At 39.9% G+C, this 19428-nt stretch overlaps 1 protein-coding gene across 2 annotated transcripts in view; it reads left to right on the plus strand.

Annotated features, from left to right (window-relative positions):
- Positions 1-19053, plus strand: part of BMS1 (BMS1 ribosome biogenesis factor) — a 46162-nt gene extending 27109 nt beyond the window's left edge. For both annotated transcript variants that reach the window (XM_082674285.1, XM_082674284.1), the window contains exons 14-23: positions 8402-8475; positions 9076-9252; positions 12413-12601; positions 12690-12870; positions 13070-13128; positions 14139-14261; positions 15028-15175; positions 15505-15680; positions 17814-17975; positions 18508-19053. In XM_082674285.1, coding sequence (XP_082530411.1) covers positions 8402-8475; positions 9076-9252; positions 12413-12601; positions 12690-12870; positions 13070-13128; positions 14139-14261; positions 15028-15175; positions 15505-15680; positions 17814-17975; positions 18508-18738 — 1520 coding nt within the window. In that variant the 3' untranslated portion in view covers positions 18739-19053. The remainder of the gene's footprint in view (positions 1-8401; positions 8476-9075; positions 9253-12412; positions 12602-12689; positions 12871-13069; positions 13129-14138; positions 14262-15027; positions 15176-15504; positions 15681-17813; positions 17976-18507) is intronic.
- Positions 19054-19428: the final 375 nt, after the last annotated feature.

Consider the following 19428-nt stretch of genomic DNA (forward strand, 5'->3'; position numbering starts at 1 on the left):
TCTGGTCATGGGGACGCTCACCAGCCCATCTTTGTCTTTCCACCTTTCAGAGTTTTCCTTTGGTTGTCTCTTGTGCTCTTGCATCGTTTCTGGAGTTGATGGTTATACACAGTCAGGGGGAACAGAGGAGATATGTCTACACCATCTTTTCCAGACTGGAAATCCTTGGTGGTTATTTTCTTTTCTTTCTTTTTATTTTTTTTAACATCTTTATTGGGGTATAATTGCTTTACAATGGTGTGTTAGTTTCTGCTTTAAAACAAAGTGAATCAGTTACTATGTAAAAGAGAGAATTAGTCTTCATAATATTGAGGCTTCCTTTCCAAACACATGGTGGTTTTACTTGTTCAGTAGATAACATTAATAATACCTCCTTCATTGAGTCATGTTGAAGAATATAGTTAAGGCATGTAAAACACTTAGAGCAGTGCCTGACTGGTATGTGAAGCACTTAAAAGCATGAGCTAAGGTTATTCCATGTGTCCTTTATTTTATTTTATTTTTTTATTGGAGTAAAATTGCTTTACAGTGTTGTGTTAGCTTCTGCTGTACAGTGAAGTGAATCAGCTATATGTATACCTATATGCTCTCCCTCTTGGCCTCCCACCCTCCATCTAGGTTGTCACAGAACACCAAGCTGAGCTCCCTGTGTTATACAGCAGGTTCCCAGTAGCTAGCTGTTTTACACATGGTAGTGTAATTATGTCAAACCTAATCTCCCAATTCGTCCCACCCTCCCCTTCTCCCAATGTGTCCACATGTCTGTTTTCTATGTCTGCGTCTCTATTCCTGTCCTACATATAGGTTCATCTGTACCCTTTTTCTAGATTCCACATATATGTGTTAATATACGATATTTGTTTTTCTCTTTCTGGCTTACTTCACTCTGTATGACAGACTCTAGGTCCATCCACATCTTTACAAATGACCCAATTTCATTCCTTTTTATGGCTGAGTAATATTCCATTGTATATATGTACCACATCTTCTTTATCTATTCATCTATCATTGGACATTTAGGTTGTTTCATGTCCTGGCTATTGGAAGTAGTGCTGCAGTGAACATTAGGATACATATGTCCTTCTGAATTATGGTTTTCTCAGGCAATATGCCCAGTACTGGGATTGCTGGGTCATATGGTAGTTCTATTTTTAGTTTTTTAAGGAACCTCCCCATACTGTTCTCCATAGTGGCTGTATCAATTTACATTCCCACAAACAGTGCAACAGGGTCCCCTTTTCTCCACACCCTCTCCAGCATTTATTGTTTGTAGACTTTTTGATGATGGCCATTCTGACTGGTGTGAGGTGATATACCTCATTTTAGTTTTGATTTTCATTTCTCTAATAATTAGTGATGCTGAGCAGCTTTTCATGTGCCTCTTGGCCATCTGTATGTCTTCTTTGGTGAAATGTCTATTTAGGTCTTCCGCCCATTTTTAATTGGGTTGTTTGGGGTTTTTTTGATATTGAGCTCCATGAGCTGTTTGTATATTTTGGAGATTAATCCTTTGTTGCTTCACTTGCAAATATTTTCTCCCATTCTGAGGGTTGTCTTTTCGTCTTGCTTACGGTTTCCTTTGCTGTGCAAAAGCTTTTAACTTTCATTAGGTCCCATTTGTTTATTTTTGTTTTTATTTTCATTACTTTAGGAGGTGGGTCAAAAAAGAACTTGCTGTGGTTTATGTCAAAGAGTGTTTTCCTATGTTTTCCTGTAGGAGTTTTATAGTGTCTGGTCTTACATTTAGGTCTTTAATCCATTTGGGGTTTATTTTTGTGTATGGTGTTAGGTAGTGTTCTAAGTTCATTCTTTTACATGTAGCTGTCCACTTTTCCCAGCTTCACTTATTAAAGAGGCTGTCTTTTCTCCATTGTATGTTCTTGCCTACTTGGTCGTAAATTAGGTGACTAGTCTGTGTGGGTTTATCTCTGTGCTTTCTATCCTGTACTATTGATCTATATTTCTGTTTTTGTGCCAGTACCATACTGTCTTGATGACTAGCTTTGTAGTATAGTTTGAAGTCAGGGAGCCTGATTCCTCCAGCTCTGTTTTTCTTTCTCAACATTGCTGTGGCTATTTGGAGTCTTTTGTGTTTCCATACGAATTGTAAAATTTTTTTGTTCTAATTCTGTGAAGAATGCCATCGGTAGTTTGGTAGGTATTGCATTGAATCTGTAGATTGCTTTGGGCAGTATAGTCATTTTCACAATGTTGATTCTTCCAATCCAAGAACATGTATATTTCTCCATCTGTTTATGTCATCTTTGATTTCTTTCATCAGTGTTTTATAGTTTTCTGAATACAAGTCTTTCACCTCTTTAGGTAGGTTTATTCCTAGATATTTTATTCTTTTTGTTGCATTGGTAAATGGGAGTGTTTCCTTAATTTCTCTTTCTGATTTTTCACTGTTAGTGTATTGGAATGCCAGAGATTTCTGTGCATTAATTTTGTATCCTGCAACCTTACTAAATTCATTGATTAGTTCTAGTAGTTTTCTGGTGGCATCTTTAGGATTTTCTATGTATAGTATCATGTCATCTGCAGACAGTGACAGTTTTACTTCCTCATTTCCAATTTGTATTCCTTTTATTTCTTTTTCTTCTGATTGCTGTGGCTAGGACTTCCAAAACTATGTTGAATAAGAGTGGCGAGAGTGGACATCCTTGCCTTGTTCCTGATCTTAGTGGAAATGCTTTCAGTTTTTCACCATTGAGTGTGATGTTTGCTATGGGTTTGTCATTTATGGCCTTTATTATGTTGAGGTAGGTTCCCTCTATGCCCATTTTCTGGAGAGTTTTTATCATAAATGGTGTTGAATTTTGTCAAAAGCTTTTTCTGCATCTGTTGAGATTATCATATGGTTTTTATTTCTTAATTTGTTAATATGGTGTATCACATTGATTGATTTGCATATGTGGAAGAATCCTTGCATCCCTGGGATAAATCCCACTTGATCATGGTGTATGATCCTTTTAATGTATTGTTGGATTCTGTTTGCTAGTATTTTGTTCAGGATTTTTGCATCTGTATTCATCAGTGGTATTGGTCTGTAATTTTCTTTTTTTGTGATATCTTTGTCTGGTTTTGGTATCAGAGTGATGGTGGTTTCGTAGAACGAATTTGGGAGTATTCCTCCCTCTGCAATTTTTTGGAAGAGGTTGGGAAGGATGGGTGTTAGTGTTTCTCTAAATGTTCGATAGAATTCGCCTGTGAAGTCAGCTGGTCCTGGACTTTTGTTTGTTAGAAGATTTTTAATTACAGTTTCAATTTCATTACTTGTGATAGGTCTGTTTATGTTTTCTAATTCTTCCTGGTTCAGTCTTGGTAAATTGTACCTTTCCAAGAATTTGTACATTTCTTTGTGGTTGTTCATTTTATTGGGTTATAGTTGTTTGTAGTAGTCTCTTAAAATCCTTTGTATTTCTGCATTGTCAGTTGTGATTTCTTCTTTTTCATTTCTAATTTTGTTGATTTGTGTCCTCTCCCTTTTTTTCTTGATGAGTCTGGCTAAAGGTTTATCCGTTTTGTTTATCTTCTCAAAGAACCAACTTTTAGTTTTATTGATCTTTGCTATTGTTTTATCCATTTCTATTTCATTTATTTCTGCTATGATCTTTTTTTTTCACATCTTTATTGGAGTATAATTGCTTTCCAAATGAATCAGTTATATATATACATATGTTCCCATATCTTTTCCCTCTTGCATCTCCCTCCCTCCCACCCTCCCTATCCCACCCTGCTATGATCTTTATGATTTCTTTCCTTCTACTGACTTTGGGTTTTCTTTGTTCTTCTTTCTCTAGTTGCTTTAGATGTAAGGTTAGATAGTTTATTTGAGATTTTTCTTGTTTCTTGACGTTGGATTGTATTGCTATAAACTTCCGTCTTAGAACTGCTTTTGCTGCATCCCATAGGTTTTGGGTCGTCGTGTTTTTGTTGTCATTTGTTTCTGTGTATTTTTTCTATTTCTTTGATTTCTTCAGTGATCTCTTGGTCATATAGTAGTGCACTGTTTAGCTACCATGTATTTGTTTTTTACAGGTTTTTTCCTTTAATTGATTTCCAGTCTCATAGCACTGTGGTCAGAAAAGATGCTTGGTACGATTTCAATTTTCTTAAATTCTCTGAGGCTTGATTTGTGACCCAAGGTGTGATCTATCCTGGAAAATGTTCCACGTGCACTTGAGAAAAACCTCTGTTCTGCCAATTTCGGGTGTATTGTCCTATAGATGTCAATTAAATCTATCTAGTGTATTTTGTCATTTAAAGCTTGTGTTTCCTTACTTATTTTCTTTTTTGATGAACTGTCCATTGGTGTAAATGGGGTGTTAAGTCCCCTACTATTGTTGTGTTACTGTCGATGTCCCCTTTTATGGTTGATAGCATTTGCCTTATGTATTGAGGTGCTTCTGTGTTGGGTGCATAAATATTTATAATTGTTATATCTTCTTCTTGGATTGATCCCTTGATCATTATGTAGTGTCCTTCCTTATCTCTTGTAACAGTCTTTATTTTAAAGTCTATTTTATCTCAAGTATTGCTACTCTAGCTTTCTTTTGATTTCCATTTGCATGGAATATCTTTTTCCATCCCTTCACTTTCAGTCTGTATGTGTCCCTAGGTCTGAATTGGGTCTCTTGTAGACAGCATATATATGGGTCTTGTTTTTGTATCCATTCAGCCAGCCTGTGTCTTTTGTTTGGAGTATTTAATCCATTTACATTCAAAGTTATTATCAGTATGTATGTTCCTATTACCATTTTCTTAATTGTTTTGGGTTTGTTTTTGTGGATCTTTTTCTTCTCTTGTGTTTCCCGCCTAGAGAAGTTCCTTTAGCATTTGTTGGTTTGGTGGTGCTGAATTCTTAGCTTTTCTTTGTCTGAAAAGCTTTTGATTTCTCTGTCGAATCTGAATGAGATCCTTGCTGGGTAGAGTAATCTTGGTTGTAGGTTTTTCTCTTTCATCACTTTAAGTATATCCTGCCACTCCCTTCTGGCCTGCAGAGTTTCTGCTGAAAAATCAGCTGATAACCTTATGGGTATCCTTTGTATGTTGTTTTTTGTTTTTCCCTTGCTGCTTTTAATATTTTTTCTTTGAATTTAATTTTTGTTAGTTTGATTAATATGTGTCTTGGTGTGTTTCTCCTAGGGTTTATCCTTTATGGGACTCTCTGTGCTTCCTGGACTTGGGTGGTTTCCCATGTTTCCTTTCCCATGTTAAGGAAGTTTTCCATTATAATGTCTTCAAATATTTTCTTAGACCCTTTCTTTTTCTCTTCTTTTTCTGGGGCCCCTATAATTCAAGTGTTGGTGCATTTAGCGTTGTCCCAGAGGTCTCTGAGACTGTCCTCAATTCTTTTCATTCTTTTCTCTTTATTCTGCTCCTCGGCAGTTATTTCCACCATTTGTCTTCCAGGTCACTTATTCGTTCTTCTGCCTCAGTTATTCTGTTTTTGATTCCTTCTAGTGTATGTTTCATTTCAGTATTGTGTTGTTCATCTCTGTTTGTTCTTTAGTTCTTCTAGCTCTTTGTTAAACATTTCTTGAATTTTCTCAATCTGCGCCTCCATTCTATTTCCAAGGTTCTGAATCATCTTTACTATCATTACTATGAATTCTTTTTCAGGTAGGTTCCCTATTTCCTCTTCATTTGCTTGGTTTTGTAGGTTTTTACCTTGTTCCTTCATCTTGACACTTGACATATTTTTTAATCGTCTCTCTTTTTTTTTTTTTTTTTAATGGGTGGGATTGTATTCCTATTTTACTGGTTGTTTGGCCTAAGGCTTCCAGCACTGGAGTTTGTAGGCTGTTGGGTAGAGCTCGGTCTTTGTGCTGAGATGAGGACCTCTGGGAGACCTTACTCTGATGACTATTCCCTGGGGTATGAGGTTTTCTGTTATTCCAGTGGTTCGGACTCAGAGTTCCCACCACAGGAGTTCTGGCCCAACCCCTGGCTTGTGAACCAAGATCCTGCAAGCCATGTGGGGTGGCAAAAAAACAAAAAAAGGAAAAGGAAAAAAGGAGCAGAACAATAACAAAGAGAAAATAAAATAAGATTAGAAAACTAACAGATATGTTAGAAAGAATAAAAAAAGAAAAATATAGATCAAACAACAACCGGAAGGTAAAAGAAAACTGCAGTAGTAAAAAAGAGGAGTTAAAAAAAAAAAAAAAGCCAAACAAGGCCTTGGCTATGGGGATGGGGCTTATGCAGGGACAGGGTTTAGGTGTTTAGGTGGTGGGTGGGGCCTATGCTTAGAACCCACAGGGCTGGAACAGGCCCTGCAGGGTGGTGGGGGTTGGGGCTTAGGCTCAACACAGCAGGAGGTACCAGGAGTGCCTCTGTCCCTGGAGGGCAGAGTACCAGGTCCAGGACCCCAGCAGGCTCACTGGGCCTGAGTGGGCGGGGAAATGCTAGGCGCCTTCCCCCTAGTCCTCCGATCCCAGAGGACCCCTCCCCATTGGCCTCTCTTGTTCCCCCCACCCCCACCCCTCCCCATGCCCCTAGGACCCACGCGGCAGGAGAGGGCTCTAGAAGGCAGGGGACCAGACCCCAGCAGACTTCCTGGAGCTGAGTGGGCAGGGGAAATGCCCGCGGTGCTTCCCCTGATCCCCTGGCCCCAGAGGGTCTCCCCTGTCCACCTCTCCTCCTCTTTCCCTCTTCCCCCCTCCTCCCTTCCTCCTACGCCCCTAGGACCAATGCAGCCCGGAGGGGGCCTCAGAGGGCTGGGGACCTGGCCTGGGAGCCCAGCAGGCCTCCTGGCCCAAGTGGGCTGGGGAAACATGAGTGGCACCTCCTCTGACCTGGTCTTAGAGGGTTCCCCACCACTGTCCACCTCTTTTCCTCTTAACCCCTCCTCCCTCCCTCCCACACCCCTAGGACCCATGAGGCCAGAGGGGACCCTGGAGAACGAGCACGGATGACTAGGCTGAGAGCCCAGCAGACTTCCCAGGGCCGAGTGGGTGGGGGAAACGCCCACGGCACCTCCCCTGATCCTCTGATCTTGGAGGGCCCCAATATCCCACCTCTCCTCCCTGTACCTCCCTCCTATGCCCCTGGGATCAACGCGGACTGGAGGGGGCCTTGGAGGGAGGAGGACCTGGCCCGGGAGCCCCACAGGCCTCCTGGGGCCCAATTGGACAGGGGAAATGCCTGATCCTCCGAGCCCCTGAGGGTCCCTCTAGGCGTGGGAACCCATCCCCCATCCCAGCCACCCCTCAGGGGTGCCATTCCTGTCCGACCTCCACTTCTCCTCCCCCCTCACTCCCCCATGTCCTACCCAGTCGCTCTGGGGTTCCTCCTGTCATCCTGGGCATCGAGGGCCCCCACCAGTGTCCCACTGGCACCCTAGTTGTGTCTCCATGTGTCCTTTAAAAAGCATATTAGGGCTTCCCTGGTGGCGCAGTGGTTGAGAGTCCACCTGCCGATGCAGGGGACACGGGTTCGTTCCCCGGTCCGGGAAGATCCCACATGCCGCGGAGCGGCTGGGCCCGTGAGCCATGGCCGCTGAGCCTGCACGTCCGGAGCCTGTGCTCCGCAACGGGAGAGGCCACAACAGTGAGAGGGCCGTGTACCGCAAAAAAAAAAAAAAAAAAAAAAAAAAAAAGCATATTAAAACTTAAAAAATTTTGAAACTAAAGTTCTAGTACATTTCTTGTTGGGATTATTCCTAAGTACTTTATCCTTTTTTTGTTTTTTATTACAAATGAAATCTTCCCATCTTTTATACGTCCTTTGGTTCTTTCTTGTATGAAAATGTTTTGATACCTTTCTAAATGTTGCCTCCCAGGGTTTTAACTCGCCTGTTTCTTTTAAGGGTAGGATCCATAACTAAACTTAGAGCTCCAGAAACAAATTAATGAGCTCTTCTTATGGGCTTGACATTGTTTTGGATACTACTGTTACTCTAAATGATGTATTTTATGTAATCTCAGATCTTTCCTAGGTATGTCACATGGTTGTGCTGTGTTGATCTCATTGTTGAGACTCTTTTTCATATGTGCTGTTATCATGCCATGACTTTTCAAGTCACTCTTTGAACTGTTGGTTTGGGGACTGACATGCAGGGCCATGCATGCCACCTCTGTATGCATCAGTGCTACAGAATGTTCATCACCTATCCTGGAAAAATAGCTTGTGGCTAAGTGGCATTTTGAAATAGAATATGGAAAAGTGGATTGGGCCCATTTCCTTAACCTAAACAGGTGATGAAATACTGACAAAATTTAACAAGAAAAAGAAGGCTGTGTAAGTGCGGGATTCTTTAGGGGTGTGTAGCAATAAGCACAGTAAAAATGAAGTTTGAGATGCCGAGCACATAGTCCACTTGGTGCTGGGTGGTGCTAGAGTGTCACATGCAGGCCCTACTTACAGGGGAGTCATTTGGATGTTCTTTTCCCAGAGGAGCTCTATGGTGACTTTGAAGACCTGGAAACAGGGGACGTGCACAAGGGAAAATCAGGCCCGGATACTCAGGTATGACCTGGCCATGGCCAGCCATCAGCCACTGGTCCTTGATCTGTGGTCAGTATGTTCTGCAAGAGGCCCCATATGAGATGGATGGATTCCTTCCTAAAAGTGAAGAGGGTGGGAACGGACCAAAAGTTGTTGGTTTATTTGTTATTGTTAATTTTCTTGAGTGATACCTATTACCTCTTCTTCTTATTATGATTCTTCAGTCATTGAAAGTTTTAGCTCCTGGGTCACTGTCTTGCCATCATTCTCCTCCACTTAATTTTAAGTGCCGCTTTAAAAAAATAATAATTCCCTGTTCTCCCTAAAATTTCTTTAGAACAGTATCTGGGAGCATCTGGGTTGGGAACAGTTGCTATTATTTTTATTCATGTTTGGCATTCCCAGCCATATTAAGGAATGGTGGCTAATTGTAATGCAGATGTCTAAATGTCTCTTGTTGCAGTACATGTTATTTAGAGACAAAGACTGTTTTATTTTGTTTTCATGATGATCATAACTAAGATTTTCGCAGCTCAAATAGAACTTTTAAAATCTGCCTTAATGTTTAAAGAAGAAGTTCTCTACAAATTTTTACAAAATTTTCTCTTCTGGAAATTTAAGGTTGAAGATGTGGAGGAAGAAGTTAAAGAAGAAATTGACCCCAATGCAGAGGAAAGTGCCAAGAAAAAGCATTTGGATAAAAAGAGAAAATTGAAAGAGATGTTTGATGCAGAATATGATGAAGGAGAAAACACATACTTTGATGATCTTAAAGGAGAAATGCAGAAACAAGCACAGGTGAGAAAACTCAGTTCCTATCAGCCTCATTTCAGGGCTGTAATAGTGCTGTGAATACGTAACTTTGTTTAGGTCTTTGCTCCCTGCCTACTTCTGGGCCTCCTGTTTGGGCTCCTAGGTCAAGATGCAAATAGGTGTGTTTATTCATGCAGTTATCTAATGGTTTCTTCAGTCAGACATTCACCAGAAAAATATCAGTGTCTGTTTTGTACCAAGCATTAAATGTTGTGGAAGCAGAAATGGCTGAGACACGGCCACCATTTTTGAGGCTCTTACAGAGTAGTGATTTGAGACAGTGTGTTTATTTACATGCAAGCATTGCCTTAGTATTCTGATTGTCACTCCCTGGAACCATAACTGAATAATTTGAATGTGTATGTGATTCTTGGCCTGTGTGGCTTATGCATATACCAGTGCTCTCTGGGGATGGTTTTCTGAAAACCCACCTTGGTCAGAGTTCAGAGGATACTTCGAATGTAAGGTCAGATGCAAAGATAAAGGGAGCCTGTGGAATGCTGAAAGGGAGATAGTGTGGCCCTGCTGTCCGGGGATGCTGAGCAGGCTGTTTGAGTTGATGAACTGACTCTGAAGGAGGCAAAGATGTGTACAGTTGATGGCAAGTGTTTGAGATGCGCTTTGACAAGTGGGGCCACCAAGAATCCCTGTAAACGGGAGCATACCCTAATATGTCTTCTGCAGATTAAGTATATGATTTGTGAAAATGCAGCTGACAGGGTTTGCTCAACCTAGGTCTTCATCTAGTTAAAGAAGTATCTCCTGGTTAGTCATTAACATAGTGATTCAAAGTGTCTTCTGACCTTTGATAGAAGTGACTAGGAAATGTAAGGCTGGTTCTGAAGTCTTTGCTTTAGGCCGTTTATAATTTGAAATCACCTAGAGGCTTCCCTGGTGGCGCAGTGGTTAAGAATCCACCTGCCAGTGCAGGGGACACGGGTTTGATCCCTGATCCGGGAAGATCCCACATGCTGCAGAGCAACTAAGCCCGTGTGCCACAACTACTGAGCCTGTGCTCTATAGCCCACGAGCCACAACTACTAATGCCTGCGCGCCTAGAGCCCGTGCTCTGCAACAAGAGAAGCCACTGCAATGAGAAGCCCGCGCACCGTAATGAAGAGTTGCCCCCGCTCGCCCCAACTAGAGAAAGCCCGTGTGTGCACAGCAATGAAAACCCAATGCAACCAAACAATAATAATAATAAAATAAAATCACCTAAAACCTTGTGGGTCATTGTAAAGAACTTCGAATTTTTTTACTGTGAATGAAATGGGGGTCCATCGGGTTTTTTGTTTGTTTGTTTGTTTGTTTGCGGTATGCGGGCCTCTCACTGTTGTGGCCTCTCCCGTTGCGGAGCACAGGCTCCAGACGCGCAGGCTCAGCGGCCATGGCTCACGGGCCCAGCCGCTCTGTGGCATGTGGGATCTTCCCGGACCGGGGCACGAACCGTTGTCCCCTGCATTGGCAGGTGGACTCTCAACAACTGCGCCACCAGGGAAGCCCGCATCGGGGGTTTTGAGTAGAGGAGAGACGTGCATGATCTGCTTACCCCTTGAAAGGATTACCCTGGCACAAGTTCAGTAAGATTAACATGACTTACACTGGGGTGGGGGTGGGGGGTTGCAGTGATGAGAGGAAAGAAAGAGTCAAATTCTGGCTATACTTTTTTTGAAAGGTAGATCAGTAGGATTTCCTGGTGGATTGAATGTGAGATGTGTGAGAGGGAAGATAAGGATGACTTACTGGAGGCATTGGGTTGTCATCAGTAAGAGGAAAGCCTTTCATTGATGTCAGTCTACCTGGGAAGATGAAGTTTGGATCTGTTAGGTTTGAGATACCTTTCAGATAAGAGGAGTGTCAGGTGGTCAGTTCTGGAGAGCTGTTGAGGCCAGGGACTTAAATGTGATGTACTCAGGAGCTGGGTGCTTTTTAAAACTATGAGATAGGTGGAATGACCTGGGGAGTAAGCATGGAGTCAGGAGAGGAGAGGACCAGGACTGGGTACTTCAGGAGACTGGGCAGAGACAAGGAAGCAGCAGTGGAGGCTGCGCGGCTCCCAGGAGATAGAAGAAACGTAAGAGGACGTGCAGTATGCTGGAAACCACTGTAGAAGGAAGTGATAAATTGTTTCAAATCCTGCTGTTGTGTTAACTACAGTGAAGACAGAATTGACCACTGGATTAAGAATATGGAGACCTTTAGTGACTTTTGCAAGTATTTCAATGGAATATTGGTTCAGGTACAATTTTAGGGGATTTATGAGAATATGTGCAGCGTAACTGGAACCAGACTTTAGAAAACTTCTGTGGCATTTTGCTTCAAAGATAAGCGGAGAAACGGGGCAATAGTGAGAGGAAGTGCAGTCAAAAGGTTTTAAGATGAGAGAAATAACAGGAAAGATTTGTTGGAATAAAGTCCAACAGGAGTGGATGATCTAGGGTGCAAGTAAAGGTTGGCATTAAATAGAGGCATGGATAATCTCTAACAGTGCCTAGTAGAGCTTGCTGTGATTAAGGAAATGTATATCTTACTGTCTTATATTGTAGCCACATATTGATACTGACCACTTGAAATACAGTTAAAGTGATTAAATGACTGAATTTTAAAATTTTATTTAATTTCAACTTAAATAGCCATGTGTGGCTACTATATTGAACAGTGCAGAGCTGTAATAAAAGGCTGAATATGGGTGTAAACCCTGGTAGAGGGGCTAACTGTGGAAGTTCTTTTAGGTTGCTTAAATTTTGGGTGAATTAGGAAACAGTCAACAGCTGAGAGTGAGGATGAGGGAGGAGATAACTGGGTGTTTGATGAAAAGAGAAAAAGTGTGAAATAATTGGGAGAGTAAGAAAAGTGTGGATGGGGAAGTTCAGAGTGTCGACCAACATTAAGGGCTGCTTTCAGAGTTGTTTGTATTTAGTATAGCTTGGAGCAACAGAGAAGTAAACAGTTGGGGCATATCCTGAACAAACTGTATAGATAAAACATATTATTTTTAATTAGGATAAAGCCTAAATAATTCTGTACATGGTTCCTTTCTTTAGAAATTGCTCTTTTTTTTAAATGTTAATCTTACATTTATTAAAAGTAACAGAATTATGGGTTTTTAATTGTTTTTGTTTTATTTTCCCCCTCTCATGTATAGCTTAACCGGGCAGAATTCGAAGATCAAGATGATGAAGCCAGAGTTCAGTATGAGGGTTTTCGACCTGGGATGTATGTCCGAATTGAGATAGAAAACGTCCCCTGTGAATTCGTGCTTAACTTTGACCCACATTACCCAATTATTTTGGGTGGTTTGGGCAATAGTGAGGGCAATGTTGGATATGTACAGGTAGGTACCCTTCACTGTATGCTTAACGATTGAGGTTCTTTGGTCATACTTGTACCAGTAATCTTACTGAAATCTCTTCTCCTTTCAGATGCGTCTGAAGAAACATCGTTGGTATAAGAAAATCCTCAAGTCCCGAGATCCAGTCATTTTTTCTGTAGGGTGGAGGAGGTTTCAGACCATCCCACTTTATTATATTGAAGACCACAATGGAAGACAGAGGCTTCTGAAATACACCCCACAGCACATGCATTGTGGAGCAACCTTTTGGGGTAAAAAGGGATTAGAATAAACTTGCTTGTAGGTTAATTTAAATCTTTTAAGCTTTATCATTGTAGTTTTGCTTTTTTCCTTTCATGAAATCCCAATTAAGATTTTTCTCTTTTTTTTTTGGATTGGAGTATATATGTAAAGCAGGATCTAGAATGTGTGGTTCACTGTATTTTTTTTTTTTTTCCTGTTTCCTTTAAGGTCCTATCACTCCGCAGGGTACTGGGTTCTTGGCAATACAGTCTGTCAGTGGCATAATGGTAACTATCTTTGATCGTTTATTTTATAGATTGTGTTTGAGAAATAATGTCTGGATTATGGAATATGTACCTGAAACTTTAAGTTGAAAATTATTCATTTTAAGTATTTATAGTAAACTTCTCTTTGCTTTTAAATTTCCTGCATCTTTTTTTTTTTTTTTTTTTTTTTGCGGTACGCGGGCCTCCCACCACCGCAGCCTCTACCACCTCGGAGCACAGGCTCCGGACGTGCAGGCCCAGCGGCCATGGCCCACGGGCCCAGCCGCTCTGCGGTACGTGGGATCCTCCCGGACCGGGGCACGAACCCCTGCCCCCTGCACCGGCAGGCAGACTCCCAACCACTGTGCCACCAGGGAAGCCCTTTCCTGCATCCTTTTAAGTAAGGTGTGAGAGTAGAGAAAAGGGAAATAGAAGAATTGTAATGATACTGATGACATTTTATATTTTTATGCTTTTATATTTTATGCTTTTTAATATTATTCTAAAAATATTTAAGCAGTGCTCACCATGAGCTAACCACTCGACTAGGTTCTGGCATACATTGGATACCAGCTAGACATAAGACTACCCCCTAGTAATCTGGTTTAGCAAGGTATGTTCACACAGTCTTCATTTGACCAATCAGAGCAGGTTTTATTGGCCTCATTTAACAGAAAAGAAAACAGAATAATGGGCAAATGGAATCCATCCTTAATGTCCAAAATTTAATTTCTCAAACATTGTAGCCAAATCTTCATATTCCCTTTCATTCATCTTTGTGAAACTGTGTTACTGTAAAATCACCCTCAGGAAAATGCTCAAGATATCATCATTAATTTTGGCGTACGTGTATTATAGTTTCAGATAGCTTTTGTTAAAATACTGTTTTGCATGTTCATGTATTCTTTCTTACTTTTTCTTAGGTGATTGTAAGTGAATTGCACTTTGGTAATTTGTTGCATTACAGAGAAATGTAGTTCTTCTCTTGCTGACATTATTCCTGTATTCACATTTTGGGGGTTCCTTTTTAGGCTGATTTCCGGATAGCTGCCACAGGAGTTGTCCTTGATCTGGATAAATCTATAAAAATTGTGAAGAAATTAAAGCTAACTGGCTTTCCATATAAAATTTTCAAGAACACTTCATTCATTAAGGTATATATATATATACATATATATATCTGTATATTCATATGCTTATAAATGTGTATATTTTTAAAGGAGGAATGAAATATTCTAATGTAGGTCTAAGATATAGTTCTAATGTTTTCAGAGAAGTATTTGAAATCTTTTATAAACTTGGTCTTTGATATTTTTAGTTTACTTCTTTATATTTTATATTCTTTATATTTAGTTTACTTCTTTAGATTTCTGAGCATATTTAAGTAACACAGAGCAATATAACATGGGAGGGTAGTTTGAGCAACATTTATTGAAAATTTCATCAGTAGAGGGTGTTTCCATTAAAAACACAGAGTTAAGATGATCATAAAATGTTCTTATAACGTAATACTACCATCAGCATTTATCTTGCTGTCTCTTTATTTTCTGAGTGTGTGCACCTAAGTAATAGGATATGAACTGTAATCAAGCCCTGTGAGACGACAGCAAAGGCCATCTAGGCCAGTTCAGACCAATAAATATCTTTTTGATCTTCTCTTCTACAAAGATAGCAGTGATGAACATGTTAATGAGCCCACAATAGAGTCTTAATTAGTGTTATTTCAGGGAAGATAGAGTTGTATTCCTTTTGACCTAGTAATTCCACCTTTGGGGGAAAAATAGAGTTGATTTTTTTATCACCTTTCAATGAATTATTTTTTGTTTTTTAACCAAGGATATATTTATGAACTCAGAAGTAAAATATCTGACTTTGTGTGTATGTATTTTTTAATATATATATGTATATATATACCTGTAGGGAATGTTTAATTCTGCTTTGGAAGTGGCCAAATTTGAAGGTGCTGTGATTCGAACTGTCAGTGGAATAAGGGGACAGATCAAGAAGGCGCTCCGGGCTCCAGAAGGAGCTTTCCGGGCCACCTTTGAGGATAAACTGCTGATGAGTGGTAAATATCCTTTGTGGTGTGTTCTTAACAGCATGTTACCTACCATTCACTATTGATTTCTAGCCAGTGTGAACTATAGCTGGTAGTTTAGGTCTTTAGAAACAGGCGTCAGCTGTAGCTCTCCCCAGGTGGAGCATCTCGTGTAGCACGCCCAGCCACACCCAGTAAAAGCTATGTGTTATTCAAAAGTAGTTCACTTGGTGAAGTCTCTCTTCAAATACTGTGCAACCAGCTAGAGAAGTTTGGAGTGAATATTTTGTTCTTTTGTTTACCGAGATGGATATGAATCTTCTTTTGAAAATGTTAATGTAAATTTCCTCTCTTTCCAGACATTGTCTTCATGAGAACTTGGTATCCTGTCTCTGTTCCAGCCTTCTATAACCCAGTAACATCTTTGTTGAAACCAGCTGGTGAGAAAGACACCTGGTCAGGAATGCGGACAACTGGTCAACTCCGGCTCTCCCATGGCATCAAACTAAAGGCTAGCAAGGATTCTCTGTATAAGGTACAGTCAATCACCCATGTGCTCTGTAGATGGGTGTCACCCAGAAGCTTCATATGTAATGTTTTTTGTGGTTTGAATTTTCAAGTAGAAAGTGTAACATTAAATTTGAATGAACATGTTGTATATTCATAGACTGTTTTGGAAGGAACACAGGACAAGTGGTAATAGTGGTTTTCTGTGGATTGGAAAGGAGACTTAAACTTTTCACCGCTTTTGAACTATATACCTCTTTTGAACTTTTTTTTGTACTATATACATGTATTAATTTGAAAAACATTAATGTACTGATTCTTATTGAAGCAAGGGGGAGGGTTTTTTTTGAGTTTTAATAAACTTTTTGTTGAAGTGTTAACATACACACAGAAAAGTACACAAATAATAAGTGTATACAGCTCATCGAATTTTAGCATACCTAAGTTTGCCATCGCCTGGATCAAGCAATAGAATTACCAGCACAGTAGAAGTCCCCCTTGTGACCTCTCCCAGTCACTACCCCACCTCCACCTCAGAGGTAGCCGCTATCCCAACCCCTGACATTTTTTTGAGTTCTGCCTTTTTTTGAGTTTTATAAAATATACCATGTATATTTTTTGAGTTTTATAAAATATACCATGTACTGTTTTGCCTGGTTTCTTTCCTTCAGTATTATGAGATTCATCCATGTTCTTGTATATAGCAGACATTTATTTGTTTTTATTGTTGAGTAGAATTTCATTGTATGAGAATGTCGGTTTTATCCATTGATGGACAGTGTTTCCAATTTTTGGCTATTATAAATGCTGCCCTGAACACTTATATGCAACTTGTTTGGTGTGCATGTGCACACAGTTCCATTCCATAGATCCCCATGGGTGGGATTGCCAGGTTCCAGGGTACATGTGTTCAGCATCAGTGTGTGATCCCTGTAGTATACTGAAATACCAGGTTAGACTTGAACAGCTTATCAGAGTTCTAGTTATTCCACATCCTTTCCAGTAGTTGGCCTCATCAGTATTTTAAAATGTTAAGTTCTCAGTGCCTGTCTGGATTCCCATTTTCATTCAAGTTCTGGTCTCTGAGAAAGTCCATTATTTTGTTCACAGGTTAACAATGCATTTGAAAAGATTTGTTTGTGATAATGCAGGATATTTAATTGTTTTGTAATAAGAGGGTAATTCAGGGTATCGGTCTGCCATTCTGCTAGAAACAGAAGTTTTCCAGACATTAGTTTTTCTGTAAAATAGTTAATAAAATTTGAATCACATTGCCATGAATTTCTCTTAAAATATACTTCAGAACATAGTACCTGTTGTCCAGTCTGTGGTGCTTACTTGTTTTTGAGAAGGAGATTTCTCTGATTTCTTTCATTCTAAAATATTTTGGTGTCTTAAACAGAGAATATTGAATATTATTGTGGGTGATGTCTTTAACAGTAAATTTATAAAGATACAGCAGACATATTCTCTATATAATTGTCGACCTTGGTAAAGGTCTAGGGCAAAACTTTCAACTTATTAACTACTTCTGAGACAGTTAAGAATTTTGGTCATCTCAATTTAAGCATAGAATTTGGTTAGCTTGAAAACTGAATGTAGAAGGAGTTTTGCCTTCATTGGTCATTTAAATGTCACTTTTCTCAACCAGCCTTCTATTAGAAACAGAATAAAGTTAAACTTCTTAATGAGAATCAGGGATGGGGGCATTTCAGCTGCTCATTGGAGGAATAACTATGTCCTTAAATCCAGAGAGGTTTATAGTCAAGATGAAAAGCTAGTTATTCTTGTTAGGCTAGAAAAAGCCGTCTCAGTGCCCCAAAGATAAGGCCAGAGTTTTTCATTAACAGAAACTTTGGATCTTTTCATCTGCTCTGTTGAGATCCTATCGTCCATACTGTAGATATGGGCACAGTTGATTTCTTGGAAGAATTGTAAATATGTATATTCTATATATTCCTTTGTTTTGTTTGCAGCTGTGCATGGCCATTGAGGCAATATATATTTGATGGATGATTGAGTCCTCATTTCTGATGGTCAGCAAACTGTGGTGTTACTGATCTTGTGGAAAAATCAACCCATTGAGAAGATTTTATGCAAGTTTTAAATGTACATAGATCATAATATATGTCACAGTCTTTGTTTTATTTTTCTTTTTCAGCCAATTGTGAGGCAAAAGAAACATTTTAATTCACTGCACATTCCAAAAGCCTTGCAGAAGGCCCTGCCATTTAAGAGCAAGCCCAAGACCCAAGCAAAGGCAGGCAAGATTCCGAAGGACAGACTGAGACCAGCTGTCGTACGGGAGCCTCATGAAAGGAAGGTACTGTTGATGGACGGCTTCCAGCATGTTGCATTTAGATGTGAAAATAATGCTTTCAGTAACACACGTGGCATTTTTACTGCATTCTCACTTTTCATTAGGAAAGGATAAGGGCCAGACTTATTCAAGGCACTTGATCTGGAAGTTAGAAGAAAGGCCGGAGTCCATTTTGCTTCTTTTGTTTAGTCATGCTCTGCCTTATGCATTTTAATGGGGAATAATAGGCACACAGCTGGCAAGTCGCTCTTAGTTGTACAGAGTATCCACAGAGTGATTTAACAAAGGTGGTTTTGTGGTCAAGGCCATTATTTAAGTATTTTACTAAGTAAATATGCTCCTACTTATATTTCCATGCAAATTATAATTTCCTAGTTCAGGGTAAATTTTCACTAGGTTAATATTCATTTGGATCATGAATTGATTGTAACTTTGATGCCATCAGCTGTGGTGTTTAGGCCTCCTGAAACTTAGAAGGAAAGCATGCTGTAGCTGTAAGAATATTCTGATGCTCACTGGGTTTTGCCATTGTCAGATCCTTGCGCTGCTGGATGCTCTGAGTACAGTGCACAGTGAGAAGATGAAGAAAGCCAAGGAGCAACGGCATCTGCACAACAAAGAACACTTCAAAGTGAAGCAGAAGGAGGAAGAAGAGAAACTGAAGCGACAGAAGGACCTCAGGAAGAAGCTCTACCGAATTCAGGGTCAGAAAGAAAGAAGAAATCAGAAGTCCAGCCTGAAGGGGCCTGAGGAGCAATTGAAGTGATCTCCAGACAGACAGACAGACAGACAGTCATTTGAAACTGCAGTGATAAATGGTTTCATATATTGTAGTACTTTTAAATAACAAGTCAGGGGACTGGAGCCTAAGCACAACCTCTTTGTTGGATATATTGCCTAGACTGTGCCTTTGAGAGGAGAAATGGAGACTGCTGATAGGACACCTGTTCATTCTCAACATCTGGGTTATGTCACAATAAAGCCATATAATTGATGGTTTTCTAGATTCCCTCACATTCCTCTTACCTGTCTCAGTTTAATTTTGTGCTACAAAAGTATCATTAAAATATTTTCTTGTTAATTTTGGCTTAGTAGTTTTCATTAGGGAATGAATGCTTGATAATTGCTTACTCTACCACCTTCATGATGAGTCTTCCAGAAGGGAAAAAATATTAACTTGAATCCTCAGCATTAAGGTAAAATTTTAGAGAAGGATATATAGTTATTTTTATTTTTTTGTCTGTCATATGTTATATTCTTTGACTATTGACCCTAATGGACATTTTACATCTTATTTCACATGTTTTTCAAGTTAGTATAATAGCTAGTTAACACTAAATACTGTTTTAATGCTTTTAGACTAGGGATGACATCTGTGGAGGTAGTTAGCATTCTCTCTGAAGTTCATGTTGGTATACCCTCTGGGTCTAAAATGCATGCCTGAGAGCCATCAACA

Source organism: Grampus griseus, assembly GCF_964374135.1.
Source record: "Grampus griseus genome assembly, chromosome: 16".
Classification (NCBI taxonomy): Eukaryota; Metazoa; Chordata; class Mammalia; order Artiodactyla; family Delphinidae; genus Grampus; species Grampus griseus.